The sequence below is a fragment of the Lepidochelys kempii genome, chromosome 3, assembly GCF_965140265.1.
Source record: "Lepidochelys kempii isolate rLepKem1 chromosome 3, rLepKem1.hap2, whole genome shotgun sequence".
NCBI classification, from domain to species: Eukaryota; Metazoa; Chordata; order Testudines; family Cheloniidae; genus Lepidochelys; species Lepidochelys kempii.
The window spans coordinates 200,981,540-200,998,739 of NC_133258.1; the positions used below are offsets into that span (position 1 = coordinate 200,981,540).

Genomic DNA, 17,200 nt, shown 5'->3' on the forward strand with positions numbered 1-17,200 from the left:
TCACATTAACTGGGTTCCAAACCTTTACAAAATGTCTGGTCCCAATTCAGGGCCTCATCCTGATTCAGGACAGCGCTTTGAGCATGTGCACATGTGCTGTCCACAGCAGCCTCGACTGAGGCTCATGCTAACGTTCTTTTCTGAACTGGGGCCCTTACTGGTAAAAACTGTTGGTTAAAAACCCAATGTTTTCATTCAATGAGCAACTGCCTCGTACCAATCAAGTCAATGGCAAACCTCTCATTGATTTCAGTGGGGGGCGCAGGCGGGGGGGTGGGTCAACATTTAACTTATTATTTTTTGCTATAAAACGCCCTGATCCTGCAAACAATTATGTATATGCTTAACTTTAGGCAAGAGAGTTGTCCCATAAAAGCCAGGGCCTATGTTTTCTCCTTAAAGTTTGATTGGAAATCCTAGCAAATGGTGTATGTATGGTTTTAATTATATTTGGTAAAATTAGTCCCTTGAACAATTTCGCGCATGCTCTCTTTCTCTACTTTTTACTACTGAAAATCCAATCCACATTAAAGTTGTAGTAACTATTGTGTACAAAACCCAGTGACCTTTACATTTTGAATTAGTTTTACAAAGAGCAAAAAATAATTTTTCCAACAAGATTTCCCAAAAATCTCTTCGAGGGTGAAGTTCAGAGGGACAGAACAAGGCCTATGGACCACTTAAAATCCAATGTGAGCCCTAATTTGAGGTCTTAAATGGGATACAGGCGGTACATGGGCCGTGCACTAGCCCTCTATACAGGAGCAAATTTCATCCCACCTAAAAAAGAACATTTCTCAGTGCCAAATGCTTAATGAAAGTGGAAAGATTCTAGTACACCGACCTGCAGTTTAAAAATACTAAGACTTAGGGCAACTAAAATACATATAAGTTGAAGGAGTACATCCATGCTCTTCTGCTACTCTGCTGCACTTGGATTTGCTACCTAATCTGCATCACTGGTAGCACAATAATGGTGACGTAACTTTGCTGGCAGTTCTTGGTGTTTACTACTGTTAGACCTAGGCCTCTACTCAAATTTCTGTGACTGCTTTTAAAAAGTGGTTTCAAAAAAGTTATGCTGGTATTTTTTATTCAAGCAAACATACTGATACAGCACTGTTGTAGGAGCAGTGTCAGAGACCTATCTATGATAACATTTATCTTGAAAAGATAAAAGTTTGTCTTGTAAAGAGAAAAATAACTAGAGCAAGTTTTCAGAGATCAGGCAAAGAGGGCTATCTCAGGGCTGTGAAGATAATAAGGGTGGCAACTTTAAACACTGGCAGTAGGGTTGCCAGCCTTCCAGGATTGGCCTGGAGTCTCCAGGAATTAAAGATTAATCCTTAACTAAAGTTTATGTCATGTGATGAAATCTCCAGGAACACATCCAACCAAAACTGGCAACCCTGTCACTAATAAGTGATGACTAAGATTTAATTTAAAGAGTGGTGTGAAGTATGCAAAACAGGGGGGGGGAGAAGAGGATCACTTGTAATTGCAAAGTTTATTAATACTTGAAAATTCAGCACCTTGCGTGTCCACTTTTCAGAGCAGGAGTATTTAGAAGAATGGTTAAAGTACGCTTTAAAAAAGACCAGCATCTTGTTTGCACCCTAGACTATGAAACTACAATATATGTTTTAACTTAGACATTTACTCCAATTAATATATCCAATGAGTTCTTTCTAAAGAGATTAAGAGATTCTAAAGAGATTAAGTACTGGCAAATTGAACAAATTCAGGTAACCTTGGGAAATGTAATTGTAGCTTTGTTTCTTTCCAAACTAATAGAAATCACTGTCTTGATTTTGAATTTTGAAGGCTACATTCTCTTCATTGCTAATATTAAGGCACTTGAGACAAAAGTAAAGATATCTTAACCAGACAGAAGGAACTTTCCTACAGATTCGCAGATAAATGTTCTTCCAGTGCTCCAGGGATCCCTTATTTTCTATTGCACAACGAACTTATATTCCTTGCGTACTAAAACCCAAGATTCACGAAGCTGTAATATGTGTTTCTTCTTACCTCCAAAACCATCAGGCACATATGTTTTGAGCACAATGTTGCAGAAAACTGTGGGCAGAGATAGTGGTTTGTTGCCTTCATTTCGAAGGGAAATGTGTCTGTAGCCTGCCTGAAGGCCATCAAGAGGCAGGATCCTCTGACCGATCAGCTTGTTGTTGTCATCATACACTGCTATTCTCAGAACAGCGAGATCAGGTAGAATAACCTGGGAACCCATAAAATTAAGACATTCATTGACTCTCACAATGTTGCAAATTGCCCAAGTACCACACATGAAAGCATCCAGAGATCACACAACATAGTGGATGTCCATTTCCACTACTGGTAAGTCAGAAGCACAATCTACTTATCTCTATAAGAGAATACCATCACCCTTTGCTGGATGCAAGCTGTCTGCTTTCAGACATGGAGGCATTACTGGAAAAGTTTAGTTTCTCACTCTCTCTCGTTCTTGGTGTTAGTTTTTTGGAGCACAGAAATTGCTCGTGGAAGAATTCTCCAGATCGTAATCAAAATAATTAAATATTTTGCTTATTTATTTTTCATCGCTGGAGGCCGGTGACCCCTGAAAGTGGGCAGGGAGTAGCAGAGACACAAACTGGTAGTCGAAGGCAGACGGGTAATGCTGGGGTCAGGGGAAAGGCAATGACGGGGGGGGTACTTGGAAAGGACATCAATAACAGAATAAGGGTGTCGAGAAGGAGGAAGAATGTGGTGTTACACACTGTCGGAGGGAGATGATGTGATGTGAACACAGCTGGAGAGGTCTGGTGGGGAAGAGGGTGACACGTACATTATAAGGCAACGGAAGGAGGGCAATACACAGTGGGAGGCCTGGTGCTGGTGGGGAACACTCTCAGCAGGGATGGGTGTGGGGGTTCGCGCAGAGGGAAGAGGTAGTGGTTGCTGGACAGTAGGTCCCTGAAGCTGTTCACAGGAGTGACCCTTATTCATGTGAGCAGTCACACTGAAGCAAAGGGTACCTGAAGCTGACAGTTCCCATCCTGACCAACAAAAGCAACAGCAGAAATTCCTTTCAGTCCCACCTGAATCCAAAAGGGCTAGCCTGAGACCTATTCCACCTGCTTCCTCAGAAAGGTGATCAGGGATAGGACTGGAGGAGAGAGGATTCCCTGCACCAGGAATGTCTGTACAGGGCAAGCCAGCAATCTTTCATTCCCAGTCTGTCTAAGCTGCAGGCCAAAAATGGCCCTGACAGCGGGAGTGGGTAAGAGACAGAGAGAGGAAAGGAATCAAGAGGACCTGACCCAGAAAGGAATCAATACTAATTAAAATAACACTGAGACATTACTACTTTCCTTCCTCTCTCCACCTTGCTATATTCGGTGATGCCTGAGACCGTCACTCAGAGAAGAAAATAAAACAAACTTTTCCTCCCTTGGACCTGCTGCCTTCAGTTTAAGCCTTAAGTAAAGAGCATAGAAACAAACAGCTTTTTGAACTCTGTGCATGTCTGAACTATTCACAGACACCACAGTTAACTTGCCCTGTTAAGTACTGTCTGACTGACCAGAAGTAAGCATCCTGACACACCATATCACAAGCATCAGCCCCTCACAATAGAATGACAACACAAAACTTGGGTTAGAATGGCAGAAGATTTAATATCAAACAGAATGATCAAACAGAATTCACACATTACCTGCTAGCATTTGTGTAGGGTTAATGCCATCATGGGAGGAGCCGCAGGCCCCAAGCTGACCCGACTAGGGCCACTTAAACAGCATGGGTAAAATCTTCCCTTTACATGTCAGAGACCAGCACACCATTCATTATGTGATGGGCTGTACCATACCACTGCTCACCACTGGTGGTAGAAATTCAAGCCCCTAGCCTCTAGTTAGTTTTAACTCCTCCTCCATGATCATGGGAGGGTACCAAGGAACAAAGGTCCCTTGGTTGTTTACTCATATTATACTTACAAGGGGTCAAGTTGTGACAAATGAGTTACTATGGAATTGGTGTGGCAAATCATAGTTTATTGTACAAGCATGTGTCCTCTCAGTGGGAAGAACCCAAAGGGCAGCAGATGCAGGTCATCTGGTTACCCAGCCCAGGGCAAGGATGCACATCTGGGACTGCCCACGGTGAACTTAAAGCATTTCCTCTTGCCTATTTCCTCGGCCCCTATGCAGAAAATCACTTGAACACATTCTTAAGTTCATCCCTGTTCAGGACGCCATTAAATATGTACTGAATAGGGATGCGTTCCTGAAATGGGGTCCCAGCAGCACAGCATTAGGACAAGTCCCCTCCCAGGAGATCTGAGTCCACTACATTTGCTACACTGGAAGCAGATTATCTGTGTTACACAATATACATATAAATACAGTATGATCAGCAGGCAAAACCTGTCACGAAAGAAAAACAGTAAAAATTCTGCAGGACAACAGAACAGGTGAAAGGAAAACACACATTATCAAAGACGGCACTGTTAATGCATGTATTTTGGATGAAACTCCAGTTGACAAAAAAAAAAAAAAAATCAGACCGAGAGATAAATACTGAACGTTTGAGATGACGACTGATCTCCCACTGTGAGTCCACCATACAGTACCAGGGAAAGGTGGTGGAGGTGGGTTTTTTTTTTTTCAGTACATGATACACATGGTCTACAGGAGAAGGGAGCTGGCCATGTGTGTGAGGAAGACAGCACCTTTCCATTTTTTCCATGTAATGACATTGACCTTAGCTTTGGATGCAGCATCTCACCTGCCCTCTTGGCTGAAGGAACAGTGCAAGATAGCAGCCACTGTCAGGGCAGGGAAGAAGACATCTCCAGGGAATGTTGGTGTCCACCAGCTGGAGCTCATTCTGAGCAGACTGCATACCTGGAACACAGGCATTGCCACGAAGGACGTGGGTTCCTCCAAGAAGGAGGAGGAAGCAAAAAAGAGGGAAAAGCCAAACAGACAAAAAAAAAATAATGTGACAACTACAGAGGTTATCCACAAAAAAAAAAAACGTTGAAAGTTTAATTCAGCCTTAATGGTTGACCGGTTGACTGTGCTAAACGTTAAGTCCTACAAATTTAAGGTCCAATCCTGCAAATCCTTGTTCATGGGAGTGACCCTTGTTCATGTGAGCAGTCACACCGAAGCAAAGGGGATTGCTTATGCAAGTAAAGAATACTCACATGGGAAAGGGTTTGCAAAAGGAGGCTTCAAAACACCCAAGTGTACATTCAAAAAATCCTACCTTTCGAAATACAAATGATTCTTCATTGTAAACAGGGTTCAGGCCATTGTTCATCACCATGCGGGTTCGAAACTCTTTACGTATCGTGTCCGTAGGTAACCCGTACATATCCACTTCTACATACGTACCAATTTTTTTATCTGATAAGAACTGACCAGATATTACCTGAAAAAGAAGAAAAGGAATTAAATACACTCCTCTGATCTAAAGAAAGTAACAATATAAAACATACAGTACTTTATGAGGAGTGGAAATAATGTCACTTGTATTCTTTATCAAATAACAGTATTCACATGCGTTCATTATACAGAGCAGTCATATTCATTTAATAGTGTAATTTTTTTTCCTCAGCATCGAATAACCACTAAATTTCACGTTCGCACATTTGGTTTTGTAAATAAAAGGTAATTCTTTACGATTTTTATGAATATGTGCACACACAACAAATTACAGTTAAATGGTATTACACAGCGTGGAAATCAGTAATGAATTTGGCCTCTTTATACAATGTATATTTACTAATATCACCTATTTTTTAAAATTAGATTCCATGCTGATATTACGCATCTGCATGAGTAACAAGTAAACCGCGTCTTTTCTGATAGGGTTCCTCTTTTACATTTCGGGGGTTTTATGCTGAATTTTAGGGTTAATGAAAGTGAGAGGCTGACTGCATGTACTTTCTAATAACAGCCCCGTGGGAAAGTCATATTGTTCCCGCTACTTTTCAGCAGCTGCTGCTGTGCATGCAATATTCTCAGCTCCAAGGCCTCATTACAGGACAGGACTGAAGAACAGGCATAAGCACTTTGCTGGGTCATGAGCTCACTGCAAACATTGAGTGCTGCATAAACCCATATGTGGAAGTGCACTATTGTACAGTAGGTTTTATAGTGGTAGAGGGACTGGCTTTTCTCTCATGAACTTGTACGTTCAAACCTTGGTTTGGGTCACACATAGTGTCTTTCTCAAGTTTGCCATATCAGATCAAAAGAATGGGCAACGTTGGCAGACTTTTGCTCAAGGGGCACCTTGGCTTATGACAGCAGATGAATCAATTCACAACTGAGATGCTTTTTCAAAGCGGGACTAGATTGTTCCTTGGTAACAGGCATATGAAGCCTTTCACCTCTAGGTCACTGCCACTGGGGTAACTGCAAGTTACTGTAATCTCACTTACTCGGTGGCCTATTTAAAATGAGTTGGTGGCATCAATACACTGGGTAGCAGACATGTGTAAACTTTGCCTAACTTCTATCATAACTGGCACTAACAGACAAACGTGATGGTACATCTGAACAGAGGGCCAATGATCTGGTGGAGGTGGAAACTCAGTTATCTTTGTTTTCTTCTGATTACTTGTATTACCACAGTGCCTAGGAGACCGAAGTCATGGATCAGGACCCCGTTGTGCTAGGTGCTCTGTAAACAAAGAACAAAAAATGGTCCCTGCCCCAGGGAGCTTACAATCTTAACACTAACTGTAGTTCCTACAAAACAGGATTGCCTCATATTGGTGAGGTGGTACCTAGGGGAGTTTATGCATTGCTACTTCATATGTTGTTCTATGGACATCCACCTTCAGCATTGTCATTCCAGCACCCTTTAAAAAACTACATTTTCTCTAATGCTTTTACAAAGATGTGGACTGGCAGAGCTATATGGTGAAGGTTGCCCTGAGCCTGTCTGTACTATGCCTTGCTCAAGCCAGTGAGAATCTGATCCAGCAAAGCACTTAAGTACGTGCTTAACATTAAGCACATGAGCGGTACTACTGATTTTAATGGGTCTAATCACTTGCTTAAAAGTGCGTTGCTGGTATCTAAAGACCTTCATTGGAAGAAAATGCTCGGCAATAAAAGTCTCTTTAATTTATCAGCGAAAGATGTAACAAGAACCAATGGCTGGAAGATGAAGCCAAACAAATTCAAATGAGAAAGAAGGCCCAAATTTTTAACAGTCTTCAAATATATTAAGGGCTGTTATAACGAGAACAGCGATCAACTGTTCTCCATGTTCACTGAAGAGTGGACAAAAAATAAGGGGCTTAACTGCAGCAAGGGAGATTTAGGTTAGATATTAAGGGAAACTTTTTAACTATATGGCTGGATGTTATTGCTCTACTTTAGTTTCAGTGCATTCTACGAGCCACTTCCACATGGTACTCACTAAATACGCAAATCTAATTTAATATAACATCTCTGTGCAATGCAGAATACTTAAAAAAACAAACAAACTAGTGTAATGGAAGCCTATTACAGGATTCCTCTCCCTCTCTCTGCACACAAATATCTTGAATTTGCTGCAAATTTATTCCAAGTCCATATTTATCTGGCTACAGCAGAACATTTTCCTGTGACACACTTTTGTTGCACTAACATGAGGTTTTCTTTCCCAACACCGCATGTGTTGTTATTCTGTACTGTTAAGGATTGAACGCAGAAATGAAACATATTTAAAATTGCACAGACCAAGGTCGATTTTGACCTGTTCTTTTCTGATGTGCACCAAAGTATCTGGTCTTACATTCTTTAATTACAGAAAACTTGAAATGACTGATTTGAGAGACAATGCAGTCTAGTGGCTTGGTCACTGGACTGGGATTCAAGACGCGAATTCTATTCCCAGCTTTGTCATTGACATGCTGTAGGAGACCTCTCTGTGACTGTTTCCCCTCCAGCCTCTCTCTGTCTTCCCTATTCAAACTGTAAATTTTTGGACAGAGACTGCCTCTTCACCATCTAGCACAATGGGGTCCTGATCTCTATTGTGGTTTCTAGGTACTACTATAAGACTGACTCAGAACCAACAAATTATGAACACAATTACCTTAGGGAACATGTGCTCTTATTCCTGTTACCCTAGTCCTCCTTTTCTTTAGGGAAGAGACAGTGCCCTCCAGTTTTTTTTGTTCAGTGCATGGGGCCCTGATTCAGAGTAGGGCCACTAAGTAATAACCCAATATAAATCATAAGTTTTGCACTTACAACAGCACTTTGCGTTTAGACAGCACTTTTCATCTGAAAAGTGAAGATCCCATATGCTTTACAAAGAGGGGTAAGCTTTATTATCCCAATTTTACTGATGTGAAACTTGGGTAAATGTACATAATGCATGACAAACAGTCAACTGGGGATGCAGTTTGGAATTTTCACATCTTTTCCTCCTCTGGATATATATAAAGTGATCATTGAGATCACAGCATTTTCCTGAGCAGCATTCTGAGGTATCTGAGCTAATAGAGTCCTGGCAGAGAGTGGAGGAAATGCAATAAAAGAGGTCACTCTGCAACTCTTTCTTTCCTTTTTAAAGGCTGGTAATCTCTATCCAGAGCGGGAACAGAAGATTTAGGTAAGCTACATAAACTATCCTGGGAGTTTTATGGCCTCTACTGTCTCAGACAGGATTCACAGAATTCAAAAAGTTAGGACCTCGGTAACTAACCTTTTCAGAACATTCAAATTGGACATAAATGCGGCTGCTCTATGAATGAAAAGTGTTTGTATTCCCACCCACCCCACCTTCCGCACTAATTTTCCATAACTGATTTTCCACAACTAATTCTACTGAAGCCTTGCGTTACCTTCATTTGTAGAGTAGCCATAAGTGACACCATAAATGTGGCTGCCATTTCTGAAGTTCTAGATGTACTGAAAACGTCCTACAGAAAAATTTCCATTACAAAACATTGTCTGACTCTGTGGCAACCAGTGGAACATACTTGGTTCTGAATGACCGGCAGGAATGAGCTCATATTTTATTTGGACATGGCTGCTCTAAACCACAAAGAATAGCGGGGATTTAAAATTGAGTGACACACTTTAAATGGATAATTACAAACCATTTCTAATTATATCCTGTTCTATTCAGCTCGTGTAAACACAGATGTCATAAACAGCAATCAAATAACAATAATTAGATGAATTAGATAGAACAATTTGATGAAACCCACAAATTCCGAAGAAATTTGCTGTACATATTAGATATCCGCTTCTGTTTAAATGTGGTTTTGGATGCTCTAAGATGACTGCAGTCTCAGTTATATTTTACCTGTACTGAACAAGTTGCCGCAATAACACCATCTACTGGCGTTTCAGAGAAAGGGTCAAATGTTCGATCTGGTCGTCGCATGAAATCTGGTTTAAGGAGATACCTTATTTTGAGAAAGAGAAGAAGAAATGTATTTATGTATGGAACTTTAAATTGCCACTTTATTTATTATAAGTAATATTGATGGTCTAGCTTTAACAAATGAAATGCCCCAGGGTATTTTAAAATATATACTGCCATTCTGATTTTAATTCATGCAGCTGCGAGGAAAAAAAACCCTAAGGTGATCTGGACTAATTTTTTTTTTAAATGAATCAGCCCCCTCCCCAGCCAAGATTTAGTTAGTAAATTACATCCTGAAGTGGATTTCTTCATCTGAATTATAAACCCTTTAGGAAAAGCGCTGATAACGTTAATACTGACAGACCCTTAATTATAGTGGTGTGAATGGAACCGTGATAATACCACTTACACTGCCTCCCTGGGGACTATGCCCTGGCTCGACATATCAATGAAACCCGTTTGTGCACTGATGAGTGACAAATGAGCATTCTGATTTTAAAACAGAATGGCAATGCTTCTGGAGTTCAGCTGTGTCAGAGATGAAGGGAATTCTCTTCCAACAATGGAAGAAAACGTGCAACTTGAATCCCTTCTGAACTTAATACCTAGGAATCATCCGGCCAATTCAGCAGCTATGCACGGACAGCCGCTGTTAGACGCTCCTATTTTACCTATAACACCATTTCTGCTCAGCATCATTACTACAAACGGTTATCAAGGTCTGGAGTGCAACCAGAAAATATTAAAAAGGTGCTGGAGGAGCTATTAGGACAAAAAGAATCTCAGTTCCACTTTCTCCCATTTTGACATCAAATTTGGTTTCTATTAAGGAAAGTAATTTTCCTCAGCATGATACAACATTATATAATGAGTGTGTGTGTCGCTTTCAAAAAGATAATCCCATCTAATCATTTAAAACAGATATTTGGAGTGAAAGGGGAACTACTGGATAGTTTTAGGATGCACTTTAACCTTGATTGGCTGTGTTGAGGATCAGTGGGACTGATCGTGCTCGGACACTGATCTATATCTGGAGTGACTCATTGAAGCCAATGGAGTAACACCAGTGTGAAACTGAGGTAGGTCAGAAAGAAATCAGGAGGCCCACTATATCTACAGTACACTCACAGGCACAGGGAGCAGAAAATATCATATACGTTACATTTTTTTATTCCATAACACCAGCACATTTCCACCAAACAGTTCGGTGCATAAATCAGGCTTATTCTTTGGATAGTTCCAAAAGACCAAACAGCAAGGGCATTTTCATAGTGTTGTTGGGCGATGAAGCAGAGAGACCATGTGTTGCCACCCCTGAGTAATGGAGCTGTCCCAAACAGCTGCCGATAAAACATTTATACTCTATCAAACCTTCCATGTACTACGCATATTACAGAAACACTACTTTAGAAATGTTCTGGGGCATATCCAATATTCCACTATGTATCTTAGATGTCAGGGAGGCAGACAGAACTGTTCAAGCCAATGACTGACCCAGGGGTAATTTTTTGTTTGAAAATTTCTTTTGAAAGTAAAACACGTTTTAAAAGTATGAAGGGAGAAGCAGGGAAGCATCAAGTGGGGTTCATCTAATTTCAGTCCGCACCTAGGCCACCTTTTTTTGTTGCTGCTGAGAAGGTCACAACTGCTCCATTTTGGAAAAACCAAGTGGTTTGAAGCTTGACTGAGAAACGTAACCATTTCCTGGGAAATCACCAGACACATTCCCATGCTTGTATTTAATTGTTGTTCACTGCTTTAGTACAATAGTACATGCTGCTTTCTTCAATTTTTTATTATTCATTATTTGTATTGTGATAGTGGCTTGAGGCCTCAACCAAGTTGGTACCATCCCTAACAAAATGGGGCCCCAGTCACATAGTAAGAGACAGTCCCTGCTTCAGAAACCAGATAGACAAGACAGACAATGGGTGAGGGAAAGGAGATATATTACCCGCATTTTATAGACGAAAACCTTTTCTAAACTTCCATCCACTAGGTTCATACAAACTATTTCTTTCTGGATGCACTAGTATCCAGAATTAGACATCACCAGTAAAATCATATAAGGACCATCTACTTTTACAGATATTGAACATTTAGTGGCTATAACCAGTGCACTACAGCAAACAAATTACAACTACCCACCAAAATATAAAGGCTGATGTATGCAAATTCTCTCTACTGCTGAACATGCATGCAGGATACCAGATAAATGAAAATATAAATCTTATAGTGACAATTACAATAGTGAATACCAAGAATCCTATTACTGAAACAATTGTCTTGTTTTCACAGTAATTCTGAGGAAATTTAATTAGATTCTGGTCTCTTGTTTTCTAGCTAACTTAATATTTGCTATGATTCAGCAAACTCTTTCCCCTTCAAGTACATTAACTCATCACTCCCTTACTCATGAAGCCACAAAGATAGTGTTTGAGAAGATCAGCATCAATCAAAACAGAAGCAGAATCACCATGTATAAAAGAGTAATGAACACATACGTGCGAGACAGAGAAATGTGATGCATGGATATCTGCTGTGCAATCTGCTCTTTCATGACAAATTAGTGGCTACCGTTTTTTGTTTGGACACAGCCCTGCATCAGTTTCAATAGTTGCCCATAAGTTCAATGTACTTTTCTTTTTGCTTTTATTTTCCAAAGACTACAATCTACTATATACATTAGCACACAGCATGTCCAAGTAAACTCAGATTTCTTGTGAACTGTATAGTGACTCTGCATTCTGAGCCATGTTTTTAAAAAAGGATTCATAATTAAAAATGAAGATAATTTAATTAACTCTGCACGTGCTTTACATAGACTTTAAGGTCAGAAGGGACCATCATGATCATCTAGTCTGATCTCCTGCACATTGCAGACCACAGAACCTCATCCACTCCTGTAACAGATCCCCAACCTCTGCCTGAGTTACTGAAGTCCTCAAATCATGGTTTAAAGACTTCAAGTTACAGAGAATTCACCATTTACACTAGTTTAAACCTGCAAGTGACCCATGTCCCATGCTGCAGAGGAAGGTGAAAACACCCCAGGGTCTCTGCCAATCTGACCTGGGGGAAAATTCTTTCCCAACCCCAAATATGGCCATCAGTTAGACCCTGAGCATGTGGGCTCAGCCAGACACCAGGGAAAGAATTCTCTGAAGTAAACCAGAGCCCTCCCCATCTCCAGCCATGGGGGATTTTTGCTACTGGCAGTTGCCAATGGGCCACATGCCATCATAGGCAGTCCGATTACATCATCCCCTCCATAAACTTATCAAACTCAGTCTTGAAGCCAGTTAGGTTTTTGGCCCCATTGCTCTCCTTGTAAGGCTGTTCAAGAACTTCGTTCCTCTGATGGTTAGAAACCTTCACCTAATTTAGACTCTAAACTTGTTTCATGATCTTTATAATTTGTCACACAAAATCTCTTCTATCTCATTTAATAAAATTGAGTGTGGCTGAAAAGTATAGTAACCACACTACTTTGCAAGCATAAATCAACCCCAGGAATTCTGCTCATTTCTATTCTATACCTAGCAGACAATTTTTCATTTGTAACACATAATTAGAAGTGACAAAGTTCTATAAAAACCATATATGATACATAGTGAAAATAGTTTAAATAACTTTACTTACCCGCACGATCCATTATATTCAAATTTTCCCTGATTCAATTGCATTGCTAAATCTGTCAAGAGACAAAAATAACTGAATACCCTGTCTCTGTGAATAAGGCAGATGTAGAGCAACCTTCTTTACAAAGGGAAATATGATGCACAGGGTTTTGCCCAAGAATGACCACTTTAACTTAGGGTGATTTCTACGCACTCAACTAGAAGACTTCGGATTTCTTTACAATGGTAACCTCTTTTTTTATCCACCACGCTAAAATCTAATGTGCATTAAAAAACATAGACTATAGTTACAAAAGTGTTAGGCCCTGATCCTGCAAATCACTGGGGCCCTGTATGAGCACAAGGGTCTGCCTGCATGGATCAGTTTACAGGATCGGGGCCATAGAGACTACTGGAACTATTTTCAGCTCAGATGCTTATTGGAAAGTCTGAGTATTATTCAATTCATTTATAGAGCGCCTATCCACAGATCTTCTTTATGTTAATCACATCAAATGGGTCTTACAAGTCCTCTACTCCAAAGTCCTCTGTTCAATGCCATATAGTCTATCACATCACATGCTAATAGGTCTTCCTTTATTAAATTCTAGTGCTTCTTCCTGGGTTGGCTTTGCCGTCATTTGTCTTCAGTCTTAATCTGTTGGATTCTTACCCACCTATTTGTCAGAACTGTGCTTTACTTGACCACACCATCTGAGCCTGCATTCTCTCAATTTTTTGATTATGGATGTTACTGTGAGCATGTCTCTGACATATACATTCCCCACTCATAGATCCCAACATTTGCATTTCCATAGAGCAGATCATTTGCTCATGTGTCTTCTTTGTTGCCCAACTCTCAGCACCATACCTTATAACTGGATGGACCACTGCTTTATAGACTTTTCCTCTTCATCTTACTCGTCTCCATCTGTCACATATTGCACATATATCCACAGACACAGCCAGTAAATACATCAAAAAAACCCTTAAAATTTAGCAACATAAATTTTTCCTTAAAATTTCCAATCCCACACTTGGCCTATGAAAAACTCCCCCCCCTATTTTTAGTGATAACTCTGGCCTCCTTTCACCCACAGAATTTTAGGATTCTGCTTTCAGACAGAGCTCAACCCTTGTTTGAGCTTCCCAGAATGCACATCAGAAACAAAGCTAAACTGCCTCCACAACACAAAAGTATGGGATTTTGAATACACACCAACTAGCAATTTCCTTACTTGGTAGCACCCAGACTTAACACATCAGCCTTCCAAAGTCTATCTCGTGGGATGACTTCCATTCCCTCACCTATCCTCCAGACTCTTAGCATGGCCTTCTGACAGAATACTTAACAGAGCAATGCCGCTTTTCCCCTATAGTAATCATTTACAACACAAAGGGCTGTGAATGCTGTGAGGGGATGGGTGCAGACCCAGGGAGAAGGGTAAAATTTGCACTGCCTCCTTTACCCCCACACTGTGTCTCCTTCTGGACTGATTTACAAGCAATACTTATACGTCTGCGTGCAGCTCTCTCTAGTCTCTTTCAGCTAGAAGTCGATAATGGCAGTGATGCAGAGCTTTGTGGAAGAGGAGTTGCAGAGGAAAAATGGGTATGATCATTACAACTTTCTGAAGCACTGAAGACATCACCAAGGGGAAAAAATAAGAACAAGAACCCTTTAGGTTAGAAGAAGACAATGGAAAGATTGGTCTGGCAAGTACAGCCAAATATGTTTCTTGATTCAGTGCAAAAACTAATAATTATATGTTTTTCCCCCGCCAAAAGGGCAAACTAGCTATCTCTCATCTTAGGAGAGAGCCATGTAAGCTCCCAATCTGCCTGCCTGTCACGACCCTAAGTGGCTCGCAGTCGTATCCCATTTCCAAGTGCTAACGATGAGATTTGCCAGTAATTGCTTACTGGTCTAGAAATATAGCTGACGTAATTATTATTATTTTCTATTTTATCTGGTGTGTCCTTCCAACGTAGTGTTCTCCATGGAAGCCGTGCATTTCGTTGTTGCACAGATAGGACTTTTGTGAAGAGGGTGGTTATTTTATAAACTAAAAATTACATCACTCTTACATTTATTTGAGATCCTAAAGTGCCTTGCTAATTATTTTTGCAAATAAAAGGAGACTGAATTTTCTTCCATGCTTTTTTCAAAACAATTCTTCCTTGTCTTATGCCTCCATGATTCCGTACACATCATCATACTGTTTAGCCATATGTCTGTTTCTTCAAAAAATGCCAGGAGGAAATCTGTGGCATCTGTTTGAGTGTTCCTGGCCAAGCCTTTCTCTGGAATTTAGGTTCACTGGACATAACTGCCTACCTGGGGTCTGAAAGTTCAGTGAGACCATCTGGCAGCCAGCGTTCCAGAAAATTTGAGGCATGTAATTACTGGAATCCACTCGGCCTCCCTTGGGGTATATCCGACTCATTTGTCGTTTATTATAACTATGTAACACGTTAAGGAAAACGAAATAAAAACAACATAGAGACTTCAGATCATTTACTCATACCATTATTATTTCTTATATGCTGTATCCTATTTTCCATGCCCCCGCGTGGACAACATTGTAAAATCAGAACTAAATGATTTTTGTATATAGGACAGATGTCTACCGGCTAACCAAAAATAGAACTGGTATTCAGTATACTACTTTTAATAGAAGGATACTTCACAAATTCAATTGCATGTGTCTTCAAATACCCTAGTCCAACTGATTCATTAAAAGAGGACATATTGTAATGAATATTGCGTTCTAGAACAATAAGAAATAAAATCCATTTTAAAATACTGAGTATAAAACAGAGCAAAATACAAAACCATGTAATAAATACTATGCAATGTAGTAACACAGATCTCTCTGTTTTTCCACTACTTGCCATTTTACAAAACCAAATTATATTTGAAATAATCTTAACTGATGTTTTCTTATTTGTCATTCTCTTCTCTCTAAGACCATTCTTGTGAGCCATCAAAACTTGGCTTTTATATTTATGAAAACGCTGCAATTACATAAAGAGCAATAGTAGTATAACTAGATACTAGAAGTAATACGGTACATGTTTAGGGTATTTTATATATCACAATAAGCAAACTGTTGACCTTTGTGACAATCACATTTATCCTATGTTAGTGAAAGAGTAAAAAGGTCTACAGTACAGGATCTATTCTTTGCAATGTTAACTTAATATACTTAATAATTCAGTGCCTCCCTGTGGTGACAAATGGAATAACAAGTTAATTCTATATTCCAGGTAAGTGTTCTGTAAATACCATACGAATGGAGTTTACGAAACTACAACAAGAATTTTAAACGGATTATAAAAATAGCAAATTGGATATAAGAATCATTACACAAAACTAAGTAGAAGTAAGAAGACAAATACTGTTGTTTCATTCAACCTTGTATGTTACCTTCTGCTACATGGAAACCTTGAAACTTTACGGGCTGAGCATAGTTGATCATGGTTGATAAATATGGATGTATATTGGTTGTCGCACCCACATATTTGTAAGATGCCATCCATGCTTGTTCATCTTCAACAGTTACTATGCCCTGAAAGCACATTTAAAAGTATATCCACTAATCACTCTTTTTTGCTCTTGTTGGAGTTTTCAATGCAATGTAAAAAATGATGCCTGTATCTCCAGAAGTTAAAATAGACACATAATGACACAAAACAGTTGCACCCTCAATGCTGCGATTCGGGTCGATTCAGTTATTGATATATGCAGAACACTCAATGTTAATGGGCATCATGCATGAGGTTTGATAGCAGAACAGACTCCTAATTAGTGAGCAATATTATATGCTGTTAGTAAAACAACATTAGAATCCAGGATATTGATTAAAAAAAAGTCAAAGGGGACTGAACAATACTGTGGGATAAAGCCCTGTCTTATCAAATAGAAGCCTGATCTTTTTAATATCAATTACGTCAGAGGGGGGTACCTTTGAGGCTGCTACCAAGTGGATCTTTGGCATCATCAAAACTCAAATGAGTGCCATTGATAAGCCTTTGTGGATATGACCAAGACTGAAATTATAAGGGAATTTGGGAATCAGAATTTGACCAGACTAACGGTGTTCCATGAAACTGACAAAGCTGTGGAGAAACGGGGGGTGGGGGGGCACAGCACACTGTGCTTGGCTGTAGACAGTGATATAAATTTCTTTCTGTCGTGTGCATAAACATCCACC

At 39.9% G+C, this 17,200-nt stretch overlaps 1 protein-coding gene across 18 annotated transcripts in view; it reads right to left on the reverse strand.

Moving 5' to 3' along the window:
• Positions 1-17,200, reverse strand: part of PLCB4 (phospholipase C beta 4) — a 325,436-nt gene that overhangs the window by 54,236 nt on the left and 254,000 nt on the right. For 16 of the 18 annotated variants that reach the window (XM_073339654.1, XM_073339656.1, XM_073339649.1 and 13 more), the window contains 7 exons: positions 16,402-16,555; positions 15,670-15,754; positions 15,322-15,446; positions 13,006-13,057; positions 9,301-9,403; positions 5,251-5,415; positions 2,032-2,236 (listed from right to left, as the gene is read on the reverse strand). In XM_073339654.1, the coding sequence (XP_073195755.1) occupies positions 2,032-2,236; positions 5,251-5,415; positions 9,301-9,403; positions 13,006-13,057; positions 15,322-15,446; positions 15,670-15,754; positions 16,402-16,555 (889 nt within the window). The remainder of the gene's footprint in view (positions 1-2,031; positions 2,237-5,250; positions 5,416-9,300; positions 9,404-13,005; positions 13,058-15,321; positions 15,447-15,669; positions 15,755-16,401; positions 16,556-17,200) is intronic. The other 2 variants (XM_073339652.1, XM_073339655.1) reach the window with 1 other exon arrangement.